Source organism: Pogona vitticeps, chromosome ZW-PAR (genome assembly GCF_051106095.1).
Source record: "Pogona vitticeps strain Pit_001003342236 chromosome ZW-PAR, PviZW2.1, whole genome shotgun sequence".
Lineage (NCBI taxonomy): Eukaryota > Metazoa > Chordata > Lepidosauria > Squamata > Agamidae > Pogona > Pogona vitticeps.
In genome coordinates, this window is record NC_135800.1 from 3,279,156 (window position 1) to 3,306,571 (window position 27,416).

The 27,416-nt window shown below is 50.1% G+C and overlaps 1 protein-coding gene across 1 annotated transcript in view; it reads left to right on the plus strand.

Moving 5' to 3' along the window:
* The first annotated feature begins 7,984 nt into the window (after positions 1–7,984).
* The window catches only part of NSMF (NMDA receptor synaptonuclear signaling and neuronal migration factor), a 30,385-nt gene continuing 10,953 nt past the window's right edge, over positions 7,985–27,416 (plus strand). The window contains exons 1-10 of the mRNA XM_020800946.3: positions 7,985–8,227; positions 13,964–14,025; positions 16,046–16,603; positions 17,763–17,838; positions 18,543–18,548; positions 20,063–20,131; positions 24,402–24,454; positions 25,135–25,224; positions 26,555–26,676; positions 27,167–27,250. Of these exons, the coding sequence (XP_020656605.3) occupies positions 8,157–8,227; positions 13,964–14,025; positions 16,046–16,603; positions 17,763–17,838; positions 18,543–18,548; positions 20,063–20,131; positions 24,402–24,454; positions 25,135–25,224; positions 26,555–26,676; positions 27,167–27,250 (1,191 nt within the window). The 5' untranslated portion in view covers positions 7,985–8,156. The remainder of the gene's footprint in view (positions 8,228–13,963; positions 14,026–16,045; positions 16,604–17,762; positions 17,839–18,542; positions 18,549–20,062; positions 20,132–24,401; positions 24,455–25,134; positions 25,225–26,554; positions 26,677–27,166; positions 27,251–27,416) is intronic.

The following is a 27,416-nucleotide window of genomic DNA, read 5'->3' on the forward strand; positions in this document are numbered from 1 at the left end:
CGGGGTCTCCCCGAGGGTTTTGGCCCGGGCAGCGGTTCCCAACCCAGAAATCCTGGCTGGCGGCGCTAGTGGCAAAGGCTTCTGGGAACATCTGGGAACCACTGAGCTAAAGGGGTGGGTCTTCTTGAGGATCCCAGGGATTGACCCCGGGGAGATTTGGCATGGAGAGCATCGCTGTGCCATTGTGTGAGGCTAAAGATCCCCCTTCCGTTTCACTCCTGCTAGGCTTGTTCAGGAGAAACACAGGGAAGGAGGGCCACATTCCCCATTTTAACGGTTTGAGCCAGCTTTCTAAATAAGCAGCACTGAACGCGTCTTAGATCAAACCAAGCGTGAACCATCCCAGGAGGCAGAGTGGATGACACTGAGGCTGTCCTGCTTTGGGCACATCCAGAAGAGGCCGGAGTCTCTGGAAAAGACCCATCACGCTGGGGAAGGCAGCAGGACAAGAGGAACACCCAATACGAGAGGGACCGACTCCCTCAACGAAGCCATGGGCTTGCATTTGCAAGAGGCAACCCGTCGTTGCCAACGCACCGGGCGGAAGAGTCGATGGCCCCGTAGCCCGACCTGATTCCAAGGGGACGGCTTGCGTTGACGCCTCTCAGCTGTCAGTCCCTGGGACATCGTGCGGTGTGTTTCCAGCCAGAACGTGGCACTTGAGCGATGATCAACGTGTAGGCAAGGGATGCGGCCGGATGGAATTCAAATGTGACATTTCTCAACAAAACAGATGGATGACTCGGGACATTAGCATAGGTCGGAATGCTCAGAATATTGACATTTTCCAAGATTTGCTGGCGTCTGAAGTTAGAAAAGAAAATCTCCCCCCCCTCCAAAAAAAATTACTCGGGCTTCTGTCCCAACCAGAAGGTGCCTTTAACCCGACTTTAACACATAACAGCACCCCCCCAAAAAAACCCAACTGGGATTAATCAAATGTTGGAGAAAGGGGTATATAGAGAGCACCTTCTTTTCTCCATTCCTGGTTTAGCCTCCAGCATCTCCGAGGAAGATTCCTGGATGTGCCGAGAGTGAGAACAGCATCGAAGACGACAGACCCGCGTTCTGGTTTGTTTTAAAGCCATTTCCTTACCTCCTAACTCCAAATAGCCTTGCTCTAAGCCTCAGGCGTGGTGGTTGAACTGCAGTCCTGTAGTCGAGCCTCTGCTCATTCCCCCCACCCATCCAGTTTTGATAACTTGCTCGAATTACAGCAGATTTCTTCTCCTTCTCTTCTGGGTCAAGGTCCGGCTGGAAGCCTGAGCCTTCTACATAGCTATGCTTTTAAGCGATGATGTGCCTTGCTCCTTCATGTTCTACTTTTTCAAAAGCCTCTGGGCTGAAAAGGTATACTGTATACGGAAATAGATATTGCTAACACGATGGATGGCGTTGAAGATAAGCGGGTTCAGACGGCAGTGGGACATCCAAACGTTGGGGAGGGGGGGATTTGAAAGAATCGCAACGCTTCTTTCTGAACATTTAAAAAAAACCCCTCAGAAATTCAAGTTCATCTAATTACTGTTACTGATTTAGACTTGCAGCTCCTTGCAACACAGAGATTAGTTGTTAGGGAAAATGCTAGCAATGTTACTCCTAGGCTCTTGGCTGTTTCTCTCCCTTGTTCTCTCTGGGCGAGGTCCCTTCTTTTTCCTGCTCCCTCTCTATGGTCACTTCTGATTTCTTGAGGACTAGAAACACCACCCCCACCCAGTGTTCTTGCCCTGGAAAGCCAGCTGTGCAGGTATCTGTAACTAAATTGAGGACAGAATCAGAGAGCTGCTAATTCCCCGTCCAGGAGAAACAAAGGCATATATTTATTTATTTATGGCCCCGCGTCACTTTGATTTAAGCAACGGGCCTTGGTTTACGTGTGCTGCGGGAATCGAAACTGGAACAAACAGAAATAGGAGCAAAGGCTTATGAGCAAGCAACCGAGCGTTTCTGCATTCCTGGGTTTCAGATTTTAGCTGACCTCGCCCGCCGGGTTCGCCGCGTGCGGGATGTCACATTTCGGAGATGACACAGCACTAAAGTCGATGCTTCGAATCTTGAGAGACTGCAGGCCATTTTTCTCTTGCGGCTCTCTCTGCCGCCTGGAACGAGACGCACCCCATGTTATGTGAAATGTCTTTGATTCGATGTTAATTTAAAAAAAACAACAACCACAAAATTGGAAATTTCGCGCGTGTGCACTCTGCATGCCAAAGTTTGCCCCCGAGAGGCCCAGGGGTTAAAGCCGAATGCACTTTAACCTCGTGGCTTAGACTTTGTGGTTGTGTACACAGGGTTTATTTTGCAGTTGTGTTCACTGCCTTCCGTGACACCGCAAGGAGCCAAGCTGGGTCCCGGATTTTTGGCCCTGAAATCTCACGTCGTTCCTGCCACACCTTTTCCAATACTCATCCTAGGATTTTAATCCCTACAAAAAAAAAATCAGTGGGGGGAAAATACTGCATTCTATGTGCCTGGCCGGGAGACGTCTCTCGTTTCCTGATTTATTTTGATCACTCAGAAGAATTGGCAGTTTTCGAATGAGAAAATGTTCAGGTGTCGAAGGTAGAAGGTTTTGTGTTCTTTTTTTTGTAAAAAGGATCGGTGAAATTTTGGTGGGGCCTTCTGCTGATCCCAAAATCCTCCGATCTTGTCCTCCATTTCAAGGAAAGAGTCATTTTAAATAGGATGATAGTTAAAGTACGGTCCCCTCTGGACACGGAACTGGATCTGCTTTTTCGAAAATGCCAATGGTTGAGAATTTTCCTTGTGTTTTTTGTACTTTTGGTGAATCAGAACCCACACACTTTGTAGATATTTTCAAAAGGTTGATGGGGGGTGGGAATGATATTTTCAAAGGTTAAAGGCGAAGGAAGCACACCGACCCCTAGTCATTGACTGTCACTGAGCACCAAAGAACACACGCATTCCTGGTGTGATGCCGTGGATAGAATGACAGTCTAGGACTCTGGAGGCCTGAGTTCGAATTCTCGCTTGGCCGTGGAAACTCCCTGGGGGAGTGGAAGTGATCAAACCCCTCCTTAAATATCTCACTGACTTTGAAAGCCCTCTTAGGGTTGCTGTAAGTTCCGACTTGATAGCGCAGAACGCACACGCAGAAGATAGGTTGTCTGGATTTCGGCAGCGTTGTGTCCTGCCTTGCCACCGAATTCCCCAGGGGGTGACGTGACCGTGTCCTGCTGTTATAACCTTCCTTGTTACTTCCTCCGTTTTCTCCCCCTTCTCTCAGAAAACCCATTAAGGAGATACGCCGACACGGTGGTAAAAGTGCGTTCAAACTGCTGGCGAGGTGAAAAACGTCCACAGCCACCTGTCTGGCTAATGCAAAAAGTGAGTAAAGCATCCGAGTCGGGAGTTAGTTAAGTTTATAAACAGAAGCTTGAGATTCCCCCAGAGATGGGTGTAAAATGGTGTGTCTCGGGGGAACCAGCTTCCCTGTCTGGTACCCCCCCCCAAAAAAATCTGCTCTCATTTCCAGAAGCGATCTTTTCATCTTTTATAGCACACAACAGTCTGTGTTTCAACATCCTCGTCGGAATAACCTCCTTTTTGAGCACGGTCGTGCGGGAAGTCGAAGCCCGATTCTCCTTGCGGGTGTCAAGCCACACAGGACCCAAAAACCCGCGCTGATTTACCGCAGGTCAGCCTGGGATCCATCGGCAGGTCTCTCCTATCAATCGATCAATCAATATTAAGGGACAAGCCTAATCCCCCCCCCCAAAAAAAACACAGGCTATACAATGGATGTAGTAAAATCTTTGGGTCTTATATATCGGCTTAACATACGGTATTCCTTGTTGTATTCTATTTTTTTCTTTTACCATGTTCTGATGGCGAGCGCCTTTCCTTGCCTTTAGTGTTACGCAATTCATCTTTTTTTTCCTTTTGCTGCAGTCATTAAACGTTCACCATTATTTCCAAATCCTCTTGTCCTAATAGATCCTTTTAGGAGATCCATCAAAACCCCACTGGAGTCAAGAGGCCGTTATCTCTGCCTCCTTTCTTAATGTCGCTGGTCATTAAAATCAGCCTAGTGAGCAAAGCCAGCCGTGTTTTTCCTCTCTGGCTGAGTAAGCACAGCTTCGGTGGCTGAATCGCTAAGGCAGAGCAAAGTTGCACGGCGATAGTAACTTTAAGAGGAATCGCTGAATTTCCTTTTGCCATGTAACTGTAATTTTTTTGGTTCCTTTTAAAAAAAATCTGAAGATGGTCTGCTGTCTGGTAAGGAAGGAAGGTCTCTCACCGGCTCTTGTCTGTTGTGGGCGTTAAAACAACTTCCAGCTGGTTAAGAGGAACATCGGTTTCGTACTGTAGGCCAGGATGACTTGTGTCATTTATAATGGGGGGCTTAGATTAACTGAAACTAGTTATTTCGTTATTAAATAACTTTAATGTACCGTATTTTTCCATGTATAAGACGCCCCCATGTATAAGACGCCCCTCATTTTTCTAACCCCAAATTAAGAAATCTAAGTGGGGCTTAGCAAGTGTAGGGGGAAAGGGATCAAAGCGCTGCAGGATCGCTTTGATCCCTGCTTTCCCCTCCACTTGTGTTTGTTCTCTCCTCAGCTTCCGTGTATAAGATGACCCTCAATTTTTAGTCTAAAGATTTTAGACAAAAGTATAGCCTTATACACAGAAAAATACGGTAGTTAAGGAAAAATTAGAGCCTTTAAAAAAATTTAACTGCTATAACCATAACTAATGATTTTTCCAAGCTTGGTGCTGGAGGGCAGTGGTAGACTGCTCTTGAATGAGGAGGTTCAATTCACCTATCATAAACAAGGATGATAAACCAGATTAAGCCAGCCCACTGTGTTCTGAAAAGATCAAGAAGGCATAAAGGGACATTCTTGGATATTTGCTGGGCTAAACTCTACAGCAGTAGTTATGATGATGGCATAACTTGGCTGATCCGCTGCTTCGCCTCGCTTGCAAAAGGTGTTTTTGCTGTCACGTGCCGTCACGTCTCTGCTGACTTAATGGCAATCCTATGAAGGAGTGCTCTCCGGATTATCCTCTCTTCCACTGCCCTCCATTGTGGGAGTCAGTCCATCTTCCTCTTTTCCTACTGCTTCCCAGCTTTCCTATCCGGATGGTCTTTTTTCCAAAGAATCCTGCCTTCTCACGACATGTCCAAAGCAGGACAGCCTTGGTGTCGTCATTTCTGCGTTCGAGCTTGGTTTGATCCACTTTCAGGTCCGTCTTTCAGGCTGACGTGTCAGCATTTTCTCCCTTTCCAAAACTGCCCACGGCTGCTTTACATTTCTGGAACACAGAGATAAACGTCTTTAATTGTTCTGCTGGCTACTGTCCCCCAGAGAGGAGCAGCTAAGCTTGGAAGCCGCGGAGAAAGTGGCCCGAGAGTTTGGAGAAAAAACGAAATACAGGAGCTGTCGAGCCATTTGAATTCTGGCCCTTGTATCCTGGCTCTTCCCTGCCAATTCCAGAAGGATAGATGTTCAGCTTCTTGGCAAGCATCGAGGTCTGTAGGGTTGCCAGCTGACCAAGGAAACAAATCAGCCCAATGCACTCTGCCTCCAGCAATGCTTTGAAGGGTTTGTGAAGGTGATCCCCTTGCAAATATATTGAATAAAGCTTGAGGACCTCTTAAAGGCACAGTGACACAGGCAGGCTAAAAATGTGGCAACCCTCAGACTTTTAAAACCAGCAGCCAGTATGTTTGGATTACCAAATGTGGTGTAGTGGATAGCCTGAGAGTCGAAGACTCTGGAAGCCTGGGTTCGAATCCCGGAAGCTCACTAGAGATGTGGATCTGATAAAACCACTCCTTAAACTTCTCACTTACCTCGAAAGGCCTGTTTGCTGAAAGTTGGTTCCAACTTAATGGCACCGAGAATAAACAGTATATTTTACCAGCTTCTCTCTGAGCCGTATCTGCGGGCTATCCGTCAAAATCTTCCTCCCGAACTCCCTAATTCTTTCTCCCATCCCAACATGTAAACAGAAGCACATTTCCTTGATTGGCATAATGTTTCCCAATTACGCCAATTTGGATGCTTGCTAATGAGCGGGGGAGGGGGTTTAACGATCACAGCCGCATCTCGGTCCCTAATTGATCTACGGCGCGGTGCCGTCTCTCGCCTGCAAAGGATGGGAAGGCTCAAAGGAGCCTCTGGTCAGGGTTGGGGGAGATGCTGGAGTGAGTGGCAGGAGGTGGGGGATAATTAATTTATTCCTCTGAAACTATGGCTATAATTGGCAGGTTGGCAGGACCTCTGCGTTAGCCGCTGTCAGAGCCTCTGACACCCATTAGCCACCCATCTGTGCATGGCATGATCTGAGAGCCCACGGATTTGGCCCCTGGTGATTTGGCACCAGCTAGGCTGGTGTTTAGAAAAGGCAACCTATGTTGCAGAGTTTTGAATTTCTGGTTAAATTCCTCTAGCTGCGGAAGCAGAAGTGCAGGGATTCACAGAGCAGAATAGCTTCAAGTTCTTTCCAGATTAGTCCACCCCTTTCTCATCCACTGGCACTTACAGTCTCAGTAACTCACTCCGCGACATCAGTAGTGGAGGCTTTCAAAGCTCCCCGTTGCTGGAACGGTGTCTCCCAAGCAGGAGGAGGAGAGCGCCAGGAACAAACGAGAGAAAAAGATAAATTTCTGCATAAGACCTTGTCTGGAAGACTATTGCTGTCTTCCTGGCTGGGGTGAGCAAGGTGGCAAAATACAGAATATAGACTAAGAAGAGGTCGTCTCTGAAGTGGAGCCTCTGAAGGCCACGCGGCGGTCATTCTGGGTCCATCTCGCCAGCCTTCTGCGTGTTTTTTATGGCTCTCGTCAAAAACGTTTGCAAACCGAGATGCCGTCTCCGTCACGCCACGTTTTTAAAGAAATAGACAGGGTGTGAATTGTAATCTCAGTTTCTGCCCTGCCCTCATTCTGCTTTCTAACTAGCACAAGAAGAGTGGGTATATTTCAAGACGGAGCAGTCCTTGGGCTCAAGGAGAGAGACCTGGTGCAGCTGTTAGGCCTTTGTTTGTTTCATGGAAAGAGCCGAGAACATGGGAGAGCTAAACATGGAAGACGAGGCCGGTATCTCCTGTAGAAATTCTGCATTTGAAGCTGGAGGGGTTGAAGAATGCAGTAAAAGATTCCGCTGGAAAACGCCCACCATGTACCAAGAGAATGGTCAGAACATTTACCGGCATAAACTCTGCAAAATTGGACAAATCTAATGAATGTCTCTCTTTTAGATAGATAGATAGATAGATAGATAGATAGATAGATAGATAGATAGATAGATAGATAGATAGATAGATAGATAGATAGATAGATAGATAGATAGATAGATAGATAGATAGATAGAAGAGAGACATTCATTAGATTTGTCCAATTTTGCATAGTTTATGCCAGTAAATGTTAAACATATATGTTAAATGTATATATATATATATATTTAAGAGCACGCTTTTAACCTTAGAACTGCAAAGAGCTGGAAAGGGACCCTGGGGGGTCATCCAGTCCAACCCTTGGTCACGGAAGCCAAGTCGGGAATCGAACCCCCAACCTCTCAGGCTCCGCAGCCAGATCTCCAACCCACGGAGCTCTCCAGCAGTTCGTTAAGGATCACGATCCTCCTCCTCCTCCTCCTCTTAAGGCTGCAGAGCTGGAAGAGAGGGACCCTCTGGGTCATCCAGTCCAGCCCCTGTCCAGGAGTCTGGCGGGGGTGGAGAGGAAGGAAATCAACCCCCCGAAAAAAAAACATTTGACGCCTCCAACCCGGAGCTCCCCAACCGGGAGGGCCAAGGGGCGCCTTTTCTCCGCCCTCCCCTCCCCAAATATAGGCAGCCCCCCCCCCCGGCCTTCCTGCGCTGCGCTCCGCCCCGCTCGCTCGCTCTCCCTCTTGCGGCGCCGGCGCCGCAGTCAATGGGCAGCCGCGATGCGCGCCGAGGAGGGGCGGCCGGGCGCGGCTCCTCCTTCGCCGCCGCCTCCTGCCTCCCTCGCTGCCCGATCGCCGCCGCCACTCGCGGGCTCCCTCCGGGCCGGGGACGAGGCGGCGGCGTGAGCTGGAGCGGGAAGGGGAGAGGGAGAGAGACACCGATCCCCCACCACCACCCACCCCCGGGCCGGCATGATCGGCGGCGGGGCGCGACGATGAGCCCGAACGGAGACCATGGGCACGGCCGTCTCCAAGCGCCGCTCGCTCCGCAACGAGGCCGTGGCGTCGGTGGCGGCCAAAGTCCGGTGAGGCGACGCCCCCCCCTTTCCCTTTATGGGGGGTGATGATGATGGTTTTTGGGGGGTCCCCCCTGCCGGCGGAGATCCAGGGAGGGCGCGCCGGGGTGCGTAAAAATCCCGTGCGTAAAAAGCCCCGCCGGCGCGCCGGGCGCGGGGATCGTCTCCCTCTGTGTGTGCGTATATAATGTGTGTGTTTCTGTGTGTGTGTGTAGTTGTGTGGCCGCGTCCCACGTCGCAAACCGGCGGGAGGGAGGAGGGGAAAAGAAAAGCGGGGGGGGGAATGTCCTGGGCGCAAAACACGGGTGTGCCAAGGCAAGCCTTACAAGGTGCCCCCCGTGCGCAAAGGTGTTGAAGATCTTTTTTATTTTATTGGGGGGAGGTGGAATCGGGGTGTCGGTGCAATTCGAGGCGGGGGGGGCCAGCAGCGACAGAGGCACTCGTGCGCTGGAAAGGGGGGGCGTCGAAGGATCGCGCAAGGACTCCCAGGGGCGCAAAGGAGCATCGCGGGGTGCGCTGACAAGGGCGCACGGTGGGGAGACCCGCTTCCCCTTGGAGTCTCTGGTTGGGGTGTTTGTTGGGGGGGCTCTTGGAGCGGATGTAGGTGCAAGGACCCCGAATAGGGGACTCAGAGGAAACAGAGACAGGTGTGCCTTCCCCATGGCCAGGTGGATCCACCAGAGATGGAGAGGTTTGGGGTGACTCCCCAGCCCTGGAATTAAAAGGGGGGGAAAGAGAAATCCATTTGTGGCTGGCTGCAGCAGGTGGCAAGCAAACCCGCCCACCTGCCCCCAAACCCCCAAATTCCCCCTTGGCTTCTTCCAGACCCTTCCTCCGACCTGGGCCTCTTCCTTTGACATCGCATCTCCAATTGTGAAATCTTATTTTCGGGGTGGGTGGGCAGAAAGAAGCAGCAGCTTTTCTGTGCTTTAGCCCCGAGGATCATCGTCTGCCCGGGTTGGAAAGAGCCTCTTTGGTAAAGGACGTAGTGCCATGCTGATGCCCGCCACTGGCCCACTTTCCCCCAGATCGAGAAGAGGACGGCAAGCATGCCCAGTTTGCAGCTGGGAGAGAAACCTCACAGCTTCGGGTGGCTGTCTTTTAAGAAGGAGGAAGGCTGGAGGAAAGAGATGAGGAAGGCGGTCAAACCTTTGCAAACGTGAGGGAGAGGCGGTGGAATTAAGTTTGTAAAGCGCCGAACTTGTCAGATCTGCTCTTCCGGAAGGTGTCTGGATTCCTCGGTGCTCAAAGCCCTGCCGTCAGGAATAAAAGGATTACTGTATTTTTCGCACCATAAGACGCACTTTTTCCCCACAAAACGGGGGTGGAAAGTCTGTGCATCTTATGGAGCGAACAAAAAAGATTATATTTTCCTGTTTTCTTCTCCTAAAAAATTGGTGCGTCTTATGGAGCGAAAAATACGGGTTTTTTTCCCTGCTAGGGTTAGGCTGAGGTTGATCACTAGTCATCCTCTCATCACAGAACAATGTACACGTTTGGGTACAAAAATGTAGAATCTGGAGGAGGTGGGGAGCTTGGAAAAAAAATACACTTGGTGAAACTCAGACGGTGGGGCAAGGGGGAGCACTTTGGAGCTGTCCGTAGATGGTTGAAGAATTATGTTCTGTATTCTCTAGCAAACTGCATCTTTCGGATATCTTAATCTTGGGGCCCATCGTTTTACTCTTCCCAACCCCCTGCCTGCCATGGCCTTAGCTTCCGAAAATCTATCAACTGCTTTCTTCATTTTTTTCCAAGACTCTCTTCAGAACAGTGATAGCTAGAAGTTTGTTGGGTTTTTTTAAAAAAATAATGCTGTTGTTCTCAGAATTTTAAGCTGTGCACAAGCCATAATGAGTTTTCACGTAAGAGGATCGGCACCCTCCTGCTTGGAGAGCTGTTTATAAAACTGTAGTTGTCGTGTGGATATTTCCAGGGGAGTGTTGTGATTATATGCTCAGTGCTTGCAAATTTAAGGCAGTGGCTTCTGTTATTGAGTCGATCCATTTCATCTTTGAGCTTCCTCTTTTCCTGCTGCCTTCGACGTTTCCCAGCATTATTGTTATTTTCCATCCAGCCTTTTCTTCCTTGAATTGCCCAAGTATGATAAGCCTCGATTTTTTTTTAAATCATTTTGGGTTGTAGAGAGAGTTCGGGCTTGATTTGCTGGAGGACCACACTTGTTTTGTCTTTCTGGCAGTCGGTGGTGCCCATAATTCACCAGATTTGCAGGGGAAAGAAAAGATGAAATTGGAGGTGAACAATCTGGGTTAAGTCCATAGGCCTATTTCTTTTCCAGGGGGGACAGTTTGACTCCTCACAGGAATCTAGTGGGAAAGGGGGGGTGTCTTTGAGCCACTAAAACAGCCTTAAAAGGTCATGTTCCTCTTTACCCACCCTAGATTAAATGGTGCCAGCTTTAGTCATTTGCTGGTATGTGACAAACACACACGCACACCCCAGCCCAACAGATTTCCAGGAAAGGAAAACAGGTATAGTATCAGGTGGGGGAGAAGATGCGCTTTGTCCCCCCCCCTTTGAGAAAAAGGCCCTTCAAGATGAGGTCTTTGGGGAGTCTGTATTTTTATTTTATTTATTTATTTATTTAACTTATATGCTGCCCACTCTACCCAAAGGTCTCGGGGCGGCTTTTTGGCTCATGCATTGCCCAAATGGAGTTAATTAATTAATTAATTAAATTCATTGATTTATATACCACCTCCTTAGCGCGATGCACTATTCCGGGAGGTTAATGGTCCGTAAGATCAGACAGACGGACAAAGCAAAAAACAACAACAACAGCAACAACAACCACCCAGTGAAAATCATAAAAATTAGAAGTCAGGCCTTAAAATCCGATGCCAAAGATGGCTACTAAAACGGGAGATCAAGCTGACTCTTGTGTAGAGGAGCAGCTCCAGAGAAACGCAGCCTGAAATCTCTCCAGAGTCGGAGCAGAGCGCTTCATTTAAACCCCACCTGACCTGGCGAAGCGCTCCCCCGAGGTGGTAATTAATGATCTAGATCGCAGCCATCTTGGCTTGTAAACAAGCAAGTAGCGACACCACTTTGGAGGACATACACATACAGAGGCAAATGTCTTCGGTGAAGATTCCCGCTCGTTCTGCCAGCGGGATGGTGGATCACAGAACGCAGAATTCTGCAGAGCGCAGAATTGTGCAGAACGCAGAATTTTTAGTCTCGATAGTTCATTATGGATTGCTCGTGGTGGGATGGGGAATGGTTATATCTTTCACCCCACAGCTCTGGAACTAGGCTTGGAGAACCGGGCAGATCAGATGCCTATTGAGAGTAAAGACGAGGGAAAACGGTGTATTTCACTTACCTGCGTGTTCAGAATTTGAAGCCACGTTTGCGTGTCCCGGTTGGGAATTTCTGTACATTCGCCGAAAGCCAACAGGAGCCAAAATTCCCCCTCGTCCACCCGCAGCCAATGCGTTCAGTGCAGCGATTTGCCACAGGGAGCGGACCGAGTTATACACAGCCGCCTTATGAAGGGCAAAAATCCTCTTTGGGGGGAAAAAGAGGAGTGGACCCCAGTTCCAATATTATTATCATTATTATTATTCAAGTTCAGAGGAGGGCGACCAGGAGGATCGGGGTGAGTGGGCTGGAGACCAAGCCCTACGAGGGAAGATGGAAAGAACTGGGCAGGTTTTAGCAAGATTTGAAAGGCAGTCCTCCAGAGGAGGGGTGCAGGATCTGTCCTCAATCCTCCCCGTGTTCAGGGCCCATCATCAGGTGCTCCAGCATCAGGAAGAGAGATTGAAAAACTTCTCAACTGTAAGAGCAGTACGACAACGGAACCCATGACTTTCAGAGGTGTTGAGCGCTCCAGCGCTGGAGAAGCCTTCAAGAGAAAGACAACCATCAGTCCGATCTGCTTTGATTTAGGTTCCTGCTTTGAGCAGGAGGTTGGACTGGATGGCCTTCGAGGCCCCCCTTCCAACTCCCTCATTCCTGGATTCTGTGATCTATTTCAGATTTCTATGTGCCGTTGCATGTCGGGTGCCTGCATGCCATTGCATGCCATGAGAACCGGGAATCTGTAACTCCCTCCTTTTTCAGGCAGGGGCATCTGCATGTTCTTCATGCTGCGGTGTCTTACATCCTGCGCCTGTCAATGAGAAGATTTCACCCCATTGACTGGAAATCAAGAGGGAAATGTGCAGCTCTTTCCTACTCCTAGAACTCGGCTTAATTTTGGATCTCGATGTTGTGAAACGTCTGTGAGGTTTCCGGTGTGCTTGTCGCCGGGGAATGCCGTGCGTCGTAAACAGCACTGCGGTGAAATGCATGCCCAGAACAACCCACCCACCCATCCTTAACTGCCATGACCATGAATGAATCTTCAGTGGCCGGCTCTGGCTTTTTTGTCTCCCCTCGAGACATCTCGATCCAGCCTGGTCTCTCTCCTCTGCTCTCGTGCGCGGAAACCGCGTCGGGTTACACGGAAGGAAGCTCGGGCGGTTAGAAACCCGATGCTCTTTGAGCTCTGGGCCCACCTGCCAGCTCCTCGTCTCCCTGCTTGGCTTCCGTCCCGCACGGCCTGTCATTAACAGCAACGCCAAGCCCGTCACCTTTTCCTCCGGGGTCGCCTTTTTGCAAGGGCCGGCTTCCTTCCCTTGCGGTAGAAACTCCGATGGGCTTCTGCTTCGAGAAGGTTGAACCGAAACGCTTTGCGAAACCCATCAGATCGACGATTTATGGTATCGCCAGCCGGCACGGACGACGTTTTTGCACAACGCTGTGTCCCTTGCCACCCTTCGCTTCCCCCTTGACCCCGGCTTGTGTTTTTTTTTTGCATCCTTGCAGTTCTTAGCGCAGGAACGTTGGTTTGTTTTTTAAATGTGCCTCTTGGCGTGCAATTTCCTGGCGGGTCCCACAAGGTGCCCTTCACACTGACTTTGCGCTATGCATCCGTGTTAAACCGTGCGTGCAGGCAGCTATAAATAGGTTGTGCCTTCACATTTCCTCCAGCCTGAGGCAAACGATAAGGTGAGGGTTTTGGGTTGTTGTTTTTTTTAATCATCATCCTCTGAGAACTACAGAGCTGGAAGGGACCGTCTGGATCCTCCAGTCCAGACACCGTGGGGCCATCAAACTCCTAACCTCTGGCGTTGTCTCCAAACCTACCGTTGCATGTCTGTGTGGTTGTGTGCGTAGTTTTGTGTTCACACATTTATACACAGCCCGGGTAGCTTTGATGAAGGCTAAGAAAAGAATGAATAATGGTGTAAACAGAGGTGCCCGTGTGTGTGTGTGTTTGTGTGTGTGTGTGTGCATGCACAAGATGCTGTACAGAACACAGTGGCGTCGTGATCCTATTTTAGAAGGCTTTTAGTTTTCATTAGATGGACGAGAGGACCACGTGGCATCGGGGGGGGGGGAGGAGAAGGCTCAGGATACGGGTTGGTGAAGACAACGCACAACTGTACGATGAAGCCAGAAGCCCCGGGGGCTAAAACAGCTTCGGCAGACTCGTAAATAGATTTCCCAGCGCTCTAATTTTTATTTAGAAGAAACGGTGGGAAGAGGGAGAGAAGGAGATGCATAATGTCACTACTGCGTTTGCTTCCCACCTCGTTTTCCTAAATCGAAGATCTCTTGACCAACAGGTTGCCTGTTGGCCAGATTTTGCTAACCATCTTTTCTCTCTCCCCTCCTTTTTTTTCTTTCCTCTCTCTGCTTCTCCGGCCCTTCCGTGCGTCCGGCTGCATGAAGAGCGGCGAGGGCCTTTGGAGATTATCTGTCGCAGAATCATCCCGAGGGGAAGAATGGTTCAGGTAAGGGGCCCGGATCCCGAAAATACGGAGACGTGGCTGCTGTGATTTATGCGTGCTGCGGTTATGCGGGAGGTCAGGAACGAAGGGCTGAGCCCACGTCCTCGGATTAAAATCCGAGGGCCTGGTGGATCTTGGCTTGGTTTTTCATGCTCCTCAAAACTGTGGGTTTGTTTCGGCTTTCTAAGCCACGTCGGAGTTGGAAGGGAAATTCACAAAGGGACTAGAAGAAGCAGTCATCCTCATCATCCTTGGGTCCCAGAAATGACATCATCTGAGCTCCAAAAAAAAAATGGCAATATTAGGAACAGCGTATATCGTATGTCGCTATATAACAGACGCTTAAAGTTTGGGATAAAACTTCCCCCTGTTATATGATACTACCAGTCAGTGTTTTTATAATTTTGATTGACTGTGCCAGGTTTTTTAAAAAAAATAATAATAATAATAATTGTAATAGCCATCATCATCATGCGTGTCAAGTCGATTTTGGCCCATGGTGACATTTCCCGGAAGAGAAGGCGCCAAAGTTAATTGTGTTTGTTTGTTTATACGCCTTGGATTTGTTTTAAAGAAGAAAGGCGGAATGAATTAATGAATAAATAAACAAATAAATAAATAGTTGCAGAAATCTTCGTGGTCTTATATGGTGAACATTTGGCAAATCAAGGCTTTTGAGGTCTTGAGTAAGTTTTCATTTGTTTTAAAATATTCGTGGGCTGCTCGTAATGGTCAAAAAAACTGTTCAAGGTTGTTTGGAGTCGAAGAACAAAAAAACCTGTGTGTGTTTATTTGTGTGTGTGTGTGTGTGTGTGTGTATGTGTGTGTTACAGAGAGTCAGTTTGGGATGCTCGTTTAAATAGTCTCCATGCTGAATTTTATACATTTTCATCGTGAGTGGGAAAAATGTGTTAAAAGTAAGATGACTTGTTAGAAGATTTTTTAGACGCACGGGGGAATGTCATTACTTGAAGAAACGATGCAAGAAATCGTAATGTCATTCTTTTTAATGTGTAGTGAGTAATATTTGCTGGTTGTGCCGGTGGAGAGCAATTTGGGGGCATTCCTGTGCTTTCAGAAATGATTTTTACTAAAAAAAAATTTAATACCAATGTATTCCTCATGCACGGCTAATGAATAACAAGTATTTGTTACTCGGGAGCGACCTTTAGTATGATTTCCATTTTTATCCTGCCGTTCTCGCAGGAAACGCTGTGGGTGGCTCCCGTTCTCGGCTCGGTTCCCTCCTCACAACAGTCCTGCAGTGTCTGTCATGCTTCTCGGAGTCTCGTGGAGCGGTGGTTAAACTGCAGGACTGCGGCCAAAACTCTGCTCACGGTTTAATCCCAAATTGACTCAGCTTTAAGTCCTTCCTACGCTGTTAAATTAAGTACCCTGCTCGCTGTGAGGGGGGAATGTGTAGCCTCCAGAATCAAATTGTGAACCACCCAGAGAGTGGTTTAAGCGCTATGGGGCAGTATATACGCAGCACGCTTTTTATTGCAGTTTAGATTCCGCTCACAACCTGAGTTTGATCCCATTGGGGTCAAGAAACTGGCTCGAGGTTGACTCAGCCTTCCAGCCTTCTGAGGTTGGTCAAATGAACGCCCAGCTTGCTGGGAAAGGCAGGGTGTAGCCTCCATAATTAAATTGTATCCTGCCCAGAGAGTGTTTTAAGCACTACGGGGCGCTATAGAAGCATCACATTTTGCTTTGCTGAGAGCGGGAGCAGCGAGTTCAAGATCAACTAGCGAGTTTCATTGCTCAGTGGGGATTAGACGCCAGGTATCTCCAATCCCAGTTTAACGCCCGAATCATCACACCCTGCTGGTGAGGAATTCCCGTTGGGGACAATCGGTCGGCTTTCTTGACCCCGTGGCCGAGATCGGCACTTTCCCCACACTCGAAAGGAACGATGTGCGAGGCTTTCCCTCCTCGATGCTTGGTCGTCACCGCAGAGTGGGTCGTAGTACGGCACATGATCCGAGGAACACACACACACACTCCTCGGTCTCTGTTTCAGATCACCTCCTGGCGGATTCCTACGTCGGGCAGGAGGACTCTCCCGAGATGCACCAGGCGAGCCAGAACAAGCGGCGTCTCTCCCTGATTTCCGACGGCAAGTTTGAGCGGAGCTTCTCGGAGGAGCGCGGGGAGAAGCTGTCGGGCGAGGGCCCCAAGCCCCGGGTCTACACCATCTCCGGCGAGCGGCCCATGCTCTCGCACCACCAGAGCGAGAGCATGGAGCTGGTGGTCCTCAAGGGGGCCGAGCCGGAGGAGGGCGCAGAGCCGCACGGAGAGGAAGAGGAGGATGAGGAGCAGCCGCCGGGAGACCCGCTCAAAAACGGCGGCAGCTCCCACAACGTGAGCCGGGCCATCAAAGGGAGCTGGGCGAGCCACCGGCAGGTCTCCAAAGACTGTCCCGCCTGCACCCAGCTGGCCGCGCCGTCTCCGCACGGCTTCGAGCCCTCGGAGCCTCACCACCACCACCACCATCATCACCACCACCACCACCCGACCGGGGAGAACAGCTGGCGGCGGAAGAAGCTGGAGAGAATGTATAGCATCGACCGCGTGTCAGGTGGGGATCGGCGGCCAGAACATCTCTCTGTGTGTTATTTTTTAATGGTTTTATTTATTTGCCACTTATTTATCCCGTAAATTTATACGCCGCTGACTTCGTCTCCGGCGCCGCTCTGAGCCGTGGACAAAGATTAAAAATAAGCAATAGCCCCAACTGCTCAGTATAACCAATAAAATAAATAAAAGGACGTGTAACCAATAAAAAGGCAAGTACGGTGGGACCCCCGGATCCGCGGAATCGGTATCCGCTGATTCATTCATCTGCGGTCTGCAGATATTAAAAAAAAATGAAAAGAAAAATCCCCATAAATATATATTTTGAAAGATGAAGTTACTATGACTGGCCACTAGAGCGAGCCAGAGACCATGCTAAGTTTCCACAATGTCATTACCAGACGTGGCCACTAGAGAGATACAGAGACCATGCAACGTATAGCGTTGGCTAGAAGCCATACGACATTCTAAATAAGCTTAGCATTGGTTAAACCAAACGGGTGCCCACGGACTGGCTCTTCTCCCAGGGGGATCCAAACTCCCAATTTTTTTGCCCTGCAGCCAGAGACCTCAACCCCTGAGCTATCCAGCTAGCTGGCGCGTCCGTAATTTTTTTTGCTGGCGAGTTCTCGTGCCTGACGCTGAATCCTAGCAGAGAATTCTACGGCGGTGGTTCTGTTGCGGCGACCCCACCGATGAGCAACCTTCTGAAATTTCCCATCCTCAAATGCCCTGGAAAACTCAACGCTCGTGGCTTCCTCGAGGGAGCCGGTCCGTCTCGCCGTCGGGTCTTCCTCTTATCCTACTGCTTTCCACCCTTCCTAGCGTGATGGTCTTTTCCGGAGACGGACCTCCTACAGCTCTTAAAGTGGTCTCGTTCTGCTGGAACGGGTTCGTAACGGCTTTCTTAACAAGGCCATGGTGTTCCCGTGCAAATACGAGCAAGAATAATGGAAGGCTCCGCTTGTTGAATCTCCAGGGCGTGGAAAGTGGCTTTTTAAAAATATTACGAGTTACAATTCCATCTCCTTCTTAGCAGTATTTAACGAGTGTTGTCCTTACAATTTTTTTAAAAAGTAGTAAAGGACCAGCTGATAATTGGGAAGGAACTCTTTGGTTTTCTTCTGTGGTGGTTCGTAACGGAGTTTTGTTTCTCTCGCTAGACGATGTTCCCATCAGGACGTGGTTTCCAAAAGAAAACCTCTTTACGTTCCAGACAGCTACGACGACTATGCAAGCGTGAGTTTAAAACGCCAAAGGGCGGAGCTGTTGGACGAGGGCCTTCGGATCAAAAACACCTCTGGTCCCTCCCGGTCGTTCTTATTTTTAACGGTTGAGCAAAGCTGGATTTTCCCTTCTGTGCTTCTCCAAGGAACAAGTCCACCGAAGCCAATTTGAAAACAAAACACTCCCCCATTTTTTTCACTTATCTGCCGTCTGAAAAATATTTAAAACATTTTTTTATAAAACGTAGAAATACATCTTTTCAGGCTGTATTTACCATAACTGGTCACTAGAGGGAACCAGAGACTAGATGTTTTTGTTGAAAATTGCATGTATCATGGTCTTTAGCTCCTTCTAGTGGCCAGTTCTGGTAAATACACAATAAAAAGTCAAAATATTTTGCCATGCAATGTATAGTGTTCACTGTTATCCACAGTTTTCAACATCCACGGGAGAGGGGCTTTGAACCAATCCCCCAAGGATACAGGGGCCCCATTGTATATTTTGTTTTTCTTCTTGTGCATGGCAGTCAATTCTTTCTCGCCTTCGCACCAGGAACACGGGGCAGCCCCGTCTGGCCAGTTTCCACCATTCAAATATTTTCAGTGTCACAATTTTAAAAAAAGAGAAAAGAAAATCCAAGCCCAGAAGAATGTCTTTATTAACATGCTTTTTCTCTTTTCTCTTTGCCTCTCTGCCTTTTCCTCGGGGACCATCAGCATCTCGTAAGTACAGCCAAACCCTCTCTTCCATATAAACTTTCCTCTGCTTTTTCTCATGTTTGTCAACACCTTTGGGAGCAAACGCCAGCTTTTCCCCGGGATCCGGCCCAATCTGTGGATCTCTGTACAAAAGAGTCAACAGCTGCCCAGATGTGGCTTCTGCACTCGCGAGCCACTCGCCAGATGTGGCTTCTGCACTCGCGAGCCAGAGAGGTTATCGTTTCTAGATATTCTCTGCCTTCACATTTCCCTAGAATTATTTACCCTAGTTCTCCAGAGCTGCTTTTGCAAATTCGGGCAAGTGGGAGCGTGGGATTAGATCCAGCTGTTAAATCCCTCCCTTTTTCTCCTTGGTTCCTGTTATTATATTTTTTTCCCTGCTTGTTTCATTTCAGACCCTTCGGGGAGACTGGGACGAGGGTGTTTCTCTTGCAAACAGGCTTCCGCGGGTCTTAACGGGTGGAACGCTAAAGGAGGGCATTTTCTAAGCACACTTAATAAATGGAATTTTTTTACCCTGTAATCCAGTAAAACAAGCTCAGTGGTTTAGACCTCTGGCTCAAGAGGGGCCTTCTTGACAGCGGCTGGACTGGATGATCTAGAGGGTCCCTGCCAGCTCTACAGTTCTAAGATGACGATGATGATGATGATCTAATGAACTACTGGATAGCTTAGTGGTTTAGAGGTTGGGAGTTCAAATACCCCCCCCCAGGGCCTCCTTAATAGGGGCTAGGCTAGACTCCGTGATCGAGAGGGTCCCTTCCAGCTCTTGAGGTCATTATTATTATTATTATTTCACTATTTAAGTTTAAGACTGGTAATACCAGAAAGCTTGCCTCTTTCTCTCCCCTTTTCCTTTTGCGCTATAGGCCGACGGGGCAGGCATCAAATAATACGATTTGGAGCTGGGTCATCTAGTCTGACCCCCCCCCCCCCCCCGCTTAGGGCAGGGTTTACAGTGCAAAATTCAGCCGCCGGCAGACGGCCGCCCGACTTCTGCTTCAATCTCTCCAGCGAAGGAGCGCTCCGCTCTCTCCAGCCTTAATCCTTAAGAGCTTTCGGACTAACACTTAGCCAAAAAAACCTGCTCCTGTTTTCTCATTTCTTCGCTGCTCCTTCCGGCTCCGTTTTCTTTCGAACTAGCGAGATGCTCCCTTTCTCTAATACTGTAGTTTTTAAAAAGTAGAGCGAGGGCTGCTTTAAGTCCATGCTAAACGTGACTGCCTTTCTCTTGCAAACGGCCACCTCTGGGTCTCATCCTTCCTTGTGCCAACCCGTGTGTAACTAACATCCCACGTCCGTCTGCAATTCTCGGCTTTTTCTGTGGCTCCTTTCCGTGGCTTGCGTCTCCTCTGGGTCTCCCCTCCTTCCTCCTCGTCGGGGAGTTAGCTCCTTCTTGGCTCTCCCTCCTGTGTTCTCCTTCGCTTCCCCCCCTTTTTTCCTTTCACATCATCCCACCCACCCCAGCTTCAAAGCTGTTCCAGTTTTGGTTTTAATGCCTCGACATGGTTTCCCAGGGCATTCAGGGGCTACGCAGAGAGGAAGAGACGGAAACGGGAAAATGAGTCCGCGGCCCTGATCCAGAGGTACGAGAGGGCGTCTTCGCCTTGCACGGGTTCGATCCTCGCCTTGCTGGCGGAGGTTTTAATTCCAAACCTTTCTGGCATCTGCTTGCTGTGTAGGCTGCTTGCCTCGGTTGGGCGCCCAGGAGTTTTTTGCGCAGAACGGATGCAAAACGAAAACGTACCGCTCTGCAATTCTTAACGGGACACGGCCACTCCAGAAGCAAAATTGGCAAGAGCCGGGGGCCAAATATTTATTAACGGGGTGGGAACAGGTAGGATCTGTCACAAACGCTTTTCTCTTCTTAGAAAGCGGCTTGGGAGAAACACACGAGAAGCGGCCTCCCCTTTTTTTCTAAATCAGACCAGGGGAAGGAGCAAACAACCAGCGTCAACCACAGCAGGCTAAATCCAGTCGATCGGCAAAAAAAAATTTATTTTATCTGTGCCAAACGCGATGGAGTTTTAATTAAGTTGTACAGGCTTCTCTCGAGTTCTGCTGATAAGGGTAAATGGAGAAGAGAGCTTAATTGAAGGAGAAGCCCTTAAGGGCGTAAGATAGGATGGGGGCCCAGCAACTCTGAGGAAATCCATCTGTGGGCAAAAAAATACCCTTCCAGCTCCTGAATCACCTTCTGGAAATCAGAGACCTCTCTGACCCTCCAGGGCAGATGCTGGCTGGCTAGCTTTAAAAACTTTCTTCTTCTCAAATTGGCGGATTAAAAATCGTAACGTTCAGCGTTTATGCCGTTGGCTGGATAGCTCGGTGGTTTAGGTCTCTGGCAGCCGAGCCAGAGGTTGCGAGTTCAAATCCCACCCACCCCCACTGGGTCTCATGGGAGAAGAGCCAGCCTGGGTCGCCTTGGGCCAGCTGCACCGTCCCAAGGGTGCCCCCTAGAGGAAGGGAAGGGGAAATGACTTCTTGAGTACACTCTTATGTAGAAAAACCCTGAATTGTCTGATTCTGAAAAAGTCAGAATTGACTCAATGGAACTTGGTTATTATTATGCAGCAAAGGATGGGCCCGGTGGCCCTTTATAAGCGGTTTAACCACATCTCCCATCATCCTTGACCATTGGCTATGCTTGCTGGGGTCAATGGGAATCCAAAAGGTTCCACACTTTCAGCCCCTCTGCAGATCCACCGCTTTGTGAGACCAGGAATTAATTGCACATGGATTCTACCGGTTTTTGCTGTGTGCATGAAACTTTTCTTTAACGTAAAATCTTAATAAGAGCCAATATACAAAACGATAAAAGTAGTTATGAATCACCCAAGCCCACCTTGTGAACAAACCCGATGACATTCAATCAAATTAATGGAGAGGGTTGGGAAGTTTCGTCATCCTGGACATCCGGACTTTTTAAGCCTCGGGCGGAAGGAATCAACCAAGGTCCGAAACGCTTCCACGTCCCATGAAAAAGGAAACCTGGAAGAAAAAGCAGCTTCGTGACAGGCGTCCCGTTAAGAAGGCCGGGCTAGCCCTGGGGTGCTTTTGAGTAGCCTTGGCCGAGCCGAGGGGCTCGTTTGGTGGGCGAGATGGTGGTCCTTTGGGTGTCGGCCGAGACGGCCCACCTCTGTTTTTTTTTTCTCGTTTTTTTTTGGGGGGGGGAGAGTAAAGGCCGTGACGGAGGTGAGATCTGGGGGGGGGGCTGTGGTTTTTTTTAGAAGCTGCCCCTGTTGTGTGGGGTTTTTTGATGGGGTCTTTTGCTTTCAGCCCCATTTCTCCGACCTGGGCAGACATTATAAGGCATTGACCGCGCGGGGAGGCTGCTGTCCGTTCCCCGGCTTGGCTGAGCCTACCCCCCCCTTGGCTGTCTTGTCGTGGCCAAAATCTGTACCGGGGTGCAAAGCGCCCCCTTTTCTCTGCCCCAGACCCCTTGCTTGGAGCTGATTTGCATGTTTGGAGGGAAAAAAGGGGGGCATGGGATCAACGCTCCCCGCTCCCCACCGCCGGTGCTCGGCTGCCATGCTTGGCTCTGTGGGAGAAGCTTGAATCCGGCTCCCGGCTAGGGCTGGCCTTGTGGGGCAAGGCGATTTCGGGGGGGGGGGTGTCTGTGGGCACTGCTTGGGTGGTGCCCCTTCCGGCTTTTGCTGGCACGAACGGAAAGCGGTTGCTCGAGGCTGGCTGAGAAGCGGAGGGTGGTGGCCGTCTGCGTCGCGAAGAATTTGAAAAGGCATCCATGCTGCTAGTCCACATGAGTCCCTCCTCTCTGGAGGAGGGAGAGCCAGCATGATAGGTGTTTTTTTCTCCTTCTGCTCATCTTTGGCTTGTCTTTGGAAGACGTTTGGAGAGTTTAAAACATCCCAGAGCAGAAAACCGTTCTGTTCTGCTATCAGGATATCTCTCCGGTGGCCTCCCTCTTACGGGGCTACGGCTGTGGAAATTCTGGGCCATCCTTCGGCCCCTTTTTCCTCGGACGCGGCACGGCTTCGCAGAGGATGCTGAGGTTTTCCCCCTGCGGTTTGTAGGGCAGATGCGACGAGTAGCCCAAAGCCCCCCGCCACATTCTTCCCCCCCCGGGGGGGTCGGGTTTTGCACCCAGGATCAACACCGGGGTCTTGCCTCCGGCACGGAGCAGCCTCAGTCGCCTGGGTCCCCCCACGCCGGGTTTAATTGTGCATCGGGGACCATGTGCTGGGCCCAGCGTGTGCGCCGGCGGGGACGGTCTCCATAGTAACCAGACCGAGTGTGGATGTCACAGTCGTGCTTGTGTGTTGTGTACTCTCAGAAGAAAGGCGGGGGGGGGATCTCTTTTTATTTTTTTCCTCTGTCTCTCTCACGCACGCAACATCCTTTCTCTTGCTGAGCGTCGTCCGGGGGGGGTGGAGAATCCTCCCTTACATGCCCCCCCGTGGGTCTGGGTTCGGATCCCTGCACTCCAGCAAAGAGGCTAAACAGACCTGACTCACTTTGCTCCTGTTACTTGGGGGGGGGGTTGGGGTGGCGGGAGAAAAATCAGGGGCAGCCCCTTCGCCTGCTTTCGGTGAGGGCCATCTTGAGACACACACACAACACACAACCCAGCGTGTCCTCGTTCTCTTTCTCAGCACCCGCTTTCCAGCCTGGCACCGAAATTTGGCGCTTCGCGAATTGTCTAAACCCGTTTGTCGTCCCGAATTTTTGAGCCGTTTCCCCTCTCTTTGAAATAACGTCCTGTTTGCCCCAGGGCGAAACCTTGTGCTTTGCTGATGTCGGTCGTCCTTGTTGTGATCGTTATCCTTGTAAAAAAGAACTGCAGATCGTTATCGTTAGCCTTGTAAAAAAAAGAACTGTAGAGCTGTACGGGAGATCTCCTTCCATAAGGGATTCGGAGAATCGGAAAGCATGACTCGGGTGACCCCTCGTGGTGGTGGTTGGGGCGAACACGGTTACTAAGAAAAACAGAGATTGCAGAAGCAAGACACTCTATCCAGTCTTGGATAATAATCCTTTTCCGGGACTGCAGCTCCCCGAAATTTGAACCCCAGCCCTACAGGGGCACTGGGAGGTTCGGGGAGTGGTCGTTTACCCCAGAAACAAGGCCTGCAGAATACAGACCAGGAACATTCCTATACATCTCAGGTGGTCTGGGGTAGAAGCGACACGGCTTGCTTTCCTACGCCGTGTTCTGTTTTTGGAGGTATTTCGCATCAGGATCCTCGCTGGAAACCGGAGGCAAAGGCCTTGCTTTGTTAGGCCAGCCCACGTCTTTTTGCTGCCTGAGGCAAAGCAGCAAAGGATCTCTGCCCACACGCTCCCCTCCCAAATACTCCAAAGCTATTCGGCTTATTTTGACACACAGAGCAGACGATTCGGCGGGCATCTCTATGCATTCCAGACGGTTTAAAATGCTTATAGTAGCAACCCAGAACTTCCTGCTGAAAGAGGATAGATCCAGTAGCTTCCAGTCCTCTGTGGATCACCCCCTCAGCCCCTGGCCCCCTTCCTAGGCTCCCCCAAATTTCTCTCCACCCCTTGCAATGTGTTTCCCTTGTGGCACAGTGGCTCGACTGCAGCCTTGCAGTCAAGACTCTTCTCACAACCTGAGTTTGATTCTGACGGACTCAGGTAGCCGGCTTGAGGTTCACTCCACCTTCCGTCCTTCCATGGTCAGTCAGTGGAGGACCCAGCTTGCTCGGGGGGGGCGGCAGCGTGTAGCCTGCGCAATTAACTCGTAAACCACCCCAACAGTGCTTTAAGCGGAATGGGTATAAGCAGCACATACTTTTTTCTCCCACCTGCCCCCCATTGGTGGTTTCTCTTCCTCTTGAGGATCCTCTTGTTTATTCTTGTTGCTTTTATTTTTTCCAGAAACTTCAGGAAGCATCTTCGCATGGTGGGGAGCCGTCGCATGAAGGCGCAGAGTGAGTGAGTGGGGAGACCGGGCAGAGGTGGGAGGAGCCGTCCAGAGCTGACGTATCTCTTATATTCACCTGTAACCCATTCTGGGTCCATTCAGAGACAGCACAACCCCTGTATCCGCAGGATCAGTATCTGTGGTTTCCATTATCTGTGATTGGTTAAAAAAAAAATATTAGAAAAACATATTTTTACCATGTGTTTACCAGAACAGGCCACTAGAGGGAGCCAGTGAGGATGTCATGTTGAAGAATACAGACCTTGTTCTCTGGCTCCCTCTCTTGGCCAGTTTTGGTAATGCATGGTAAAAATACTTTTTTTTCCTGGATATTTTTTTACCATGTGATGTATTGCATTCACGATTATCCACAGTTTTCAGCATCCGCAGAGGGCTTGGAACCAATCTCCTGCAGATACGGGGGGGGGTTTCCTACTGTACTGGCGGTGACGACTCTCATCATCATCCCCAGCTAGTGGGAGGGGCCCAGCGGGGGGAAAGCAACCCTCACTCGCTGTCATGTTTTCTCATCCGAGCCGACCCATATAAAATCACACAGCCTTGCCTGCCTTTGGCCCATCTGGTTGCCCCACCATGGAGGAGTTAGCACCCAGCTAGGTGTGTGTTATTTTGCTGGTTGTTAATTTGCCCCCTTCTTATTACTATTATTATTATATAATTTTTTAGCCTTTGCTGAGCGGCGAGAGAGAAGCTTCAGCCGGTCCTGGAGCGACCCAACTCCCATCAAGCCAGAAAACCTCAATGATTCCCGGGAAAGTACGTTCTTGTCTGTCCCTCAGTCTCTCCCCCTCCCCAAAAATCTCTCGCGTTAACTGGTTTGGCCTGGACTGAACATTAACTGAGATTAGCGCGGACAGAACCGAGCTTCTGCTTATCTGGGAAAGCTGAAGCGAGCCAGGATCTGACCCTCTCGAGGTTGATCCGGGGCCATAAACCTTCTACCGCTTGACCTCAATGTTGATTACCGTATTTTTTCCGCGTATAAGACTATACTTTTGTCTAAAATCTTTAGACTAAAAATTGAGGGTCGTCTTGTACACGGAAGTAAGCCGAGGAGAGAACAAAGACAAGTGGAGGGGAAAGCAGGGATCAAAGCGATCCTGCAGCTTTTTAATCCATTCCCCCCTACACTTGCTAAGCCCCACTTAGATTTCTTAATTTGAAGTTAGAAAAGTGGGCGATGGGGGGGCTCTTATACATGGGGGCGTCTTATACACGGAAAAAATACGGTACTTAGGGTGGTCAAGACAAGACTCTCCCACCCTGCGGTGGCCTGCTACCCATTCCCAGGGAAGCAGCCTGCCCTCCCAACGAGAGAAGGGTGTTTTATTTGGGGGGCTCTCGTGCGTTGCCTCTTGGCTTGTTTCATCCTCCTGCCCCAGTCCTTACAAAGTAACTTCCCGAGATCTGCAGGTCTTCATAGCCGAGCATGCGTGGGCTGAGGATTTCACGGTTCAACACGCACAAGTTCAGTGAATAGGCGAATAGACCAACGAGGGAGTCCTTCAGAGGAAGAGGATGGGTGTGTGGCCCTCTAGATGCTAGATTAGAGATCCCATCAGCCTGGGTCGTGGGAATTGGAGCCCAATTGAACGCAGGTCCTCCATACCTGGAGATGGCAGCTCTGAATGAGATAGAGGCCATCGCTTCCCCGCCTTGGGTCTCCCCAGATGTTCTTGGACTACAACCCCCAGAAGCCTTCGCCATGAGCTCTCCGGACCAGGAATTCTGGGCGCTGTATTCCAAGAGCGCTGAAGATAGGCTAATGGGTCTGGTATACCTCCCGTGTCCTATGTTATGCTCTCAGGATTAGCAGGCAAGGAACCGGTTGGGGGCCGAGACGGTGTGTCCAAAGGCAGTCCCAAGTGCCAGATGCTTGCTCTCCTTTTGAGTTAGGCAAAAAGCATCATTCTGGGCTTCATCCTTGATCATCATCCATACATTCTGTCCTCGTCCCGCCGGGAACGAGTTCGATCATCAAACGGGTCCCCTTCTTCGCTAGGGTTGTTGAAGGGTGTGGGGGGGTGTTGTGTGTTGCGGGCCCCTTTTGCAACGCTCTCGCTGCTGTGCCCCCCCCCCTCGGCAGGCCATGAGCTCCAGGATTCGTGCGGCGCCCTCGACAAAGGGGTCGACCTGAACTGGGAGGCGGAGAAGGAGGCGGAAGCCGCAGCCTGCAGGGGAGAAGATTTTGTCCCGCCAAAGATCATGGTGAGTGGCGGGACGGACCCGGGAGGGGGGTTTTCTAAATTACAGGATCTGCAGGGTGAGGATGATGACGGCGAGTCACTGTGAATCCCCCAGTGTTCGGTGCACTCCTCCACAAGATCTAGGCTCCCTCCTGTGCAGTCATAGGCTTTGTAGTTGAGCTGGATGTTCAAGGAACGACACAATGCAGAGGTCTAAAATAAAAATAATCCTATGCCGTTAAGTCAGTTCTGACTCACCGTGACCCTTTTCAGGGTAGAGAAGACTCAGAAGTGATTTCCCCCTTCCGTTCCTCTAGGGGGCGCCCTGCAGCTGGCCCGAGGCTACCCAGGCTGGCTCTTCTCCCAGGAGACACAGAGAGGGGAATTCGAACTCGCCACCTCTGGCTCTGCAGCCAGATAATTAAACTTTTGATCTATCCTAGCCGGTGCATTTCTCAAAATTAATTCCATCTCTTGCTTCTTCTTTTTTTCCCCTCCCCACCCCCTTCCAGCTCATTTCCTCCAAGGTGCCCAAAGCGGAGTACATTCCAACCATCATCCGCCGGGACGACCCGTCCATCATCCCCATTCTCTACGTAAGTCTGTTGCAAGGACCAGCTCTGGGTGCGTTTTCGAAATGAGCAGAGGTGGAGGGGGAGATTTTCTCTGGATGCTCTGTCAGTTATAGTAAAAAATCCAGGTGGGGCTGATAGTCGCCGTCGGCTAGCCCGCCTCCACTCTGATCGTAGGATGATGGAGCTG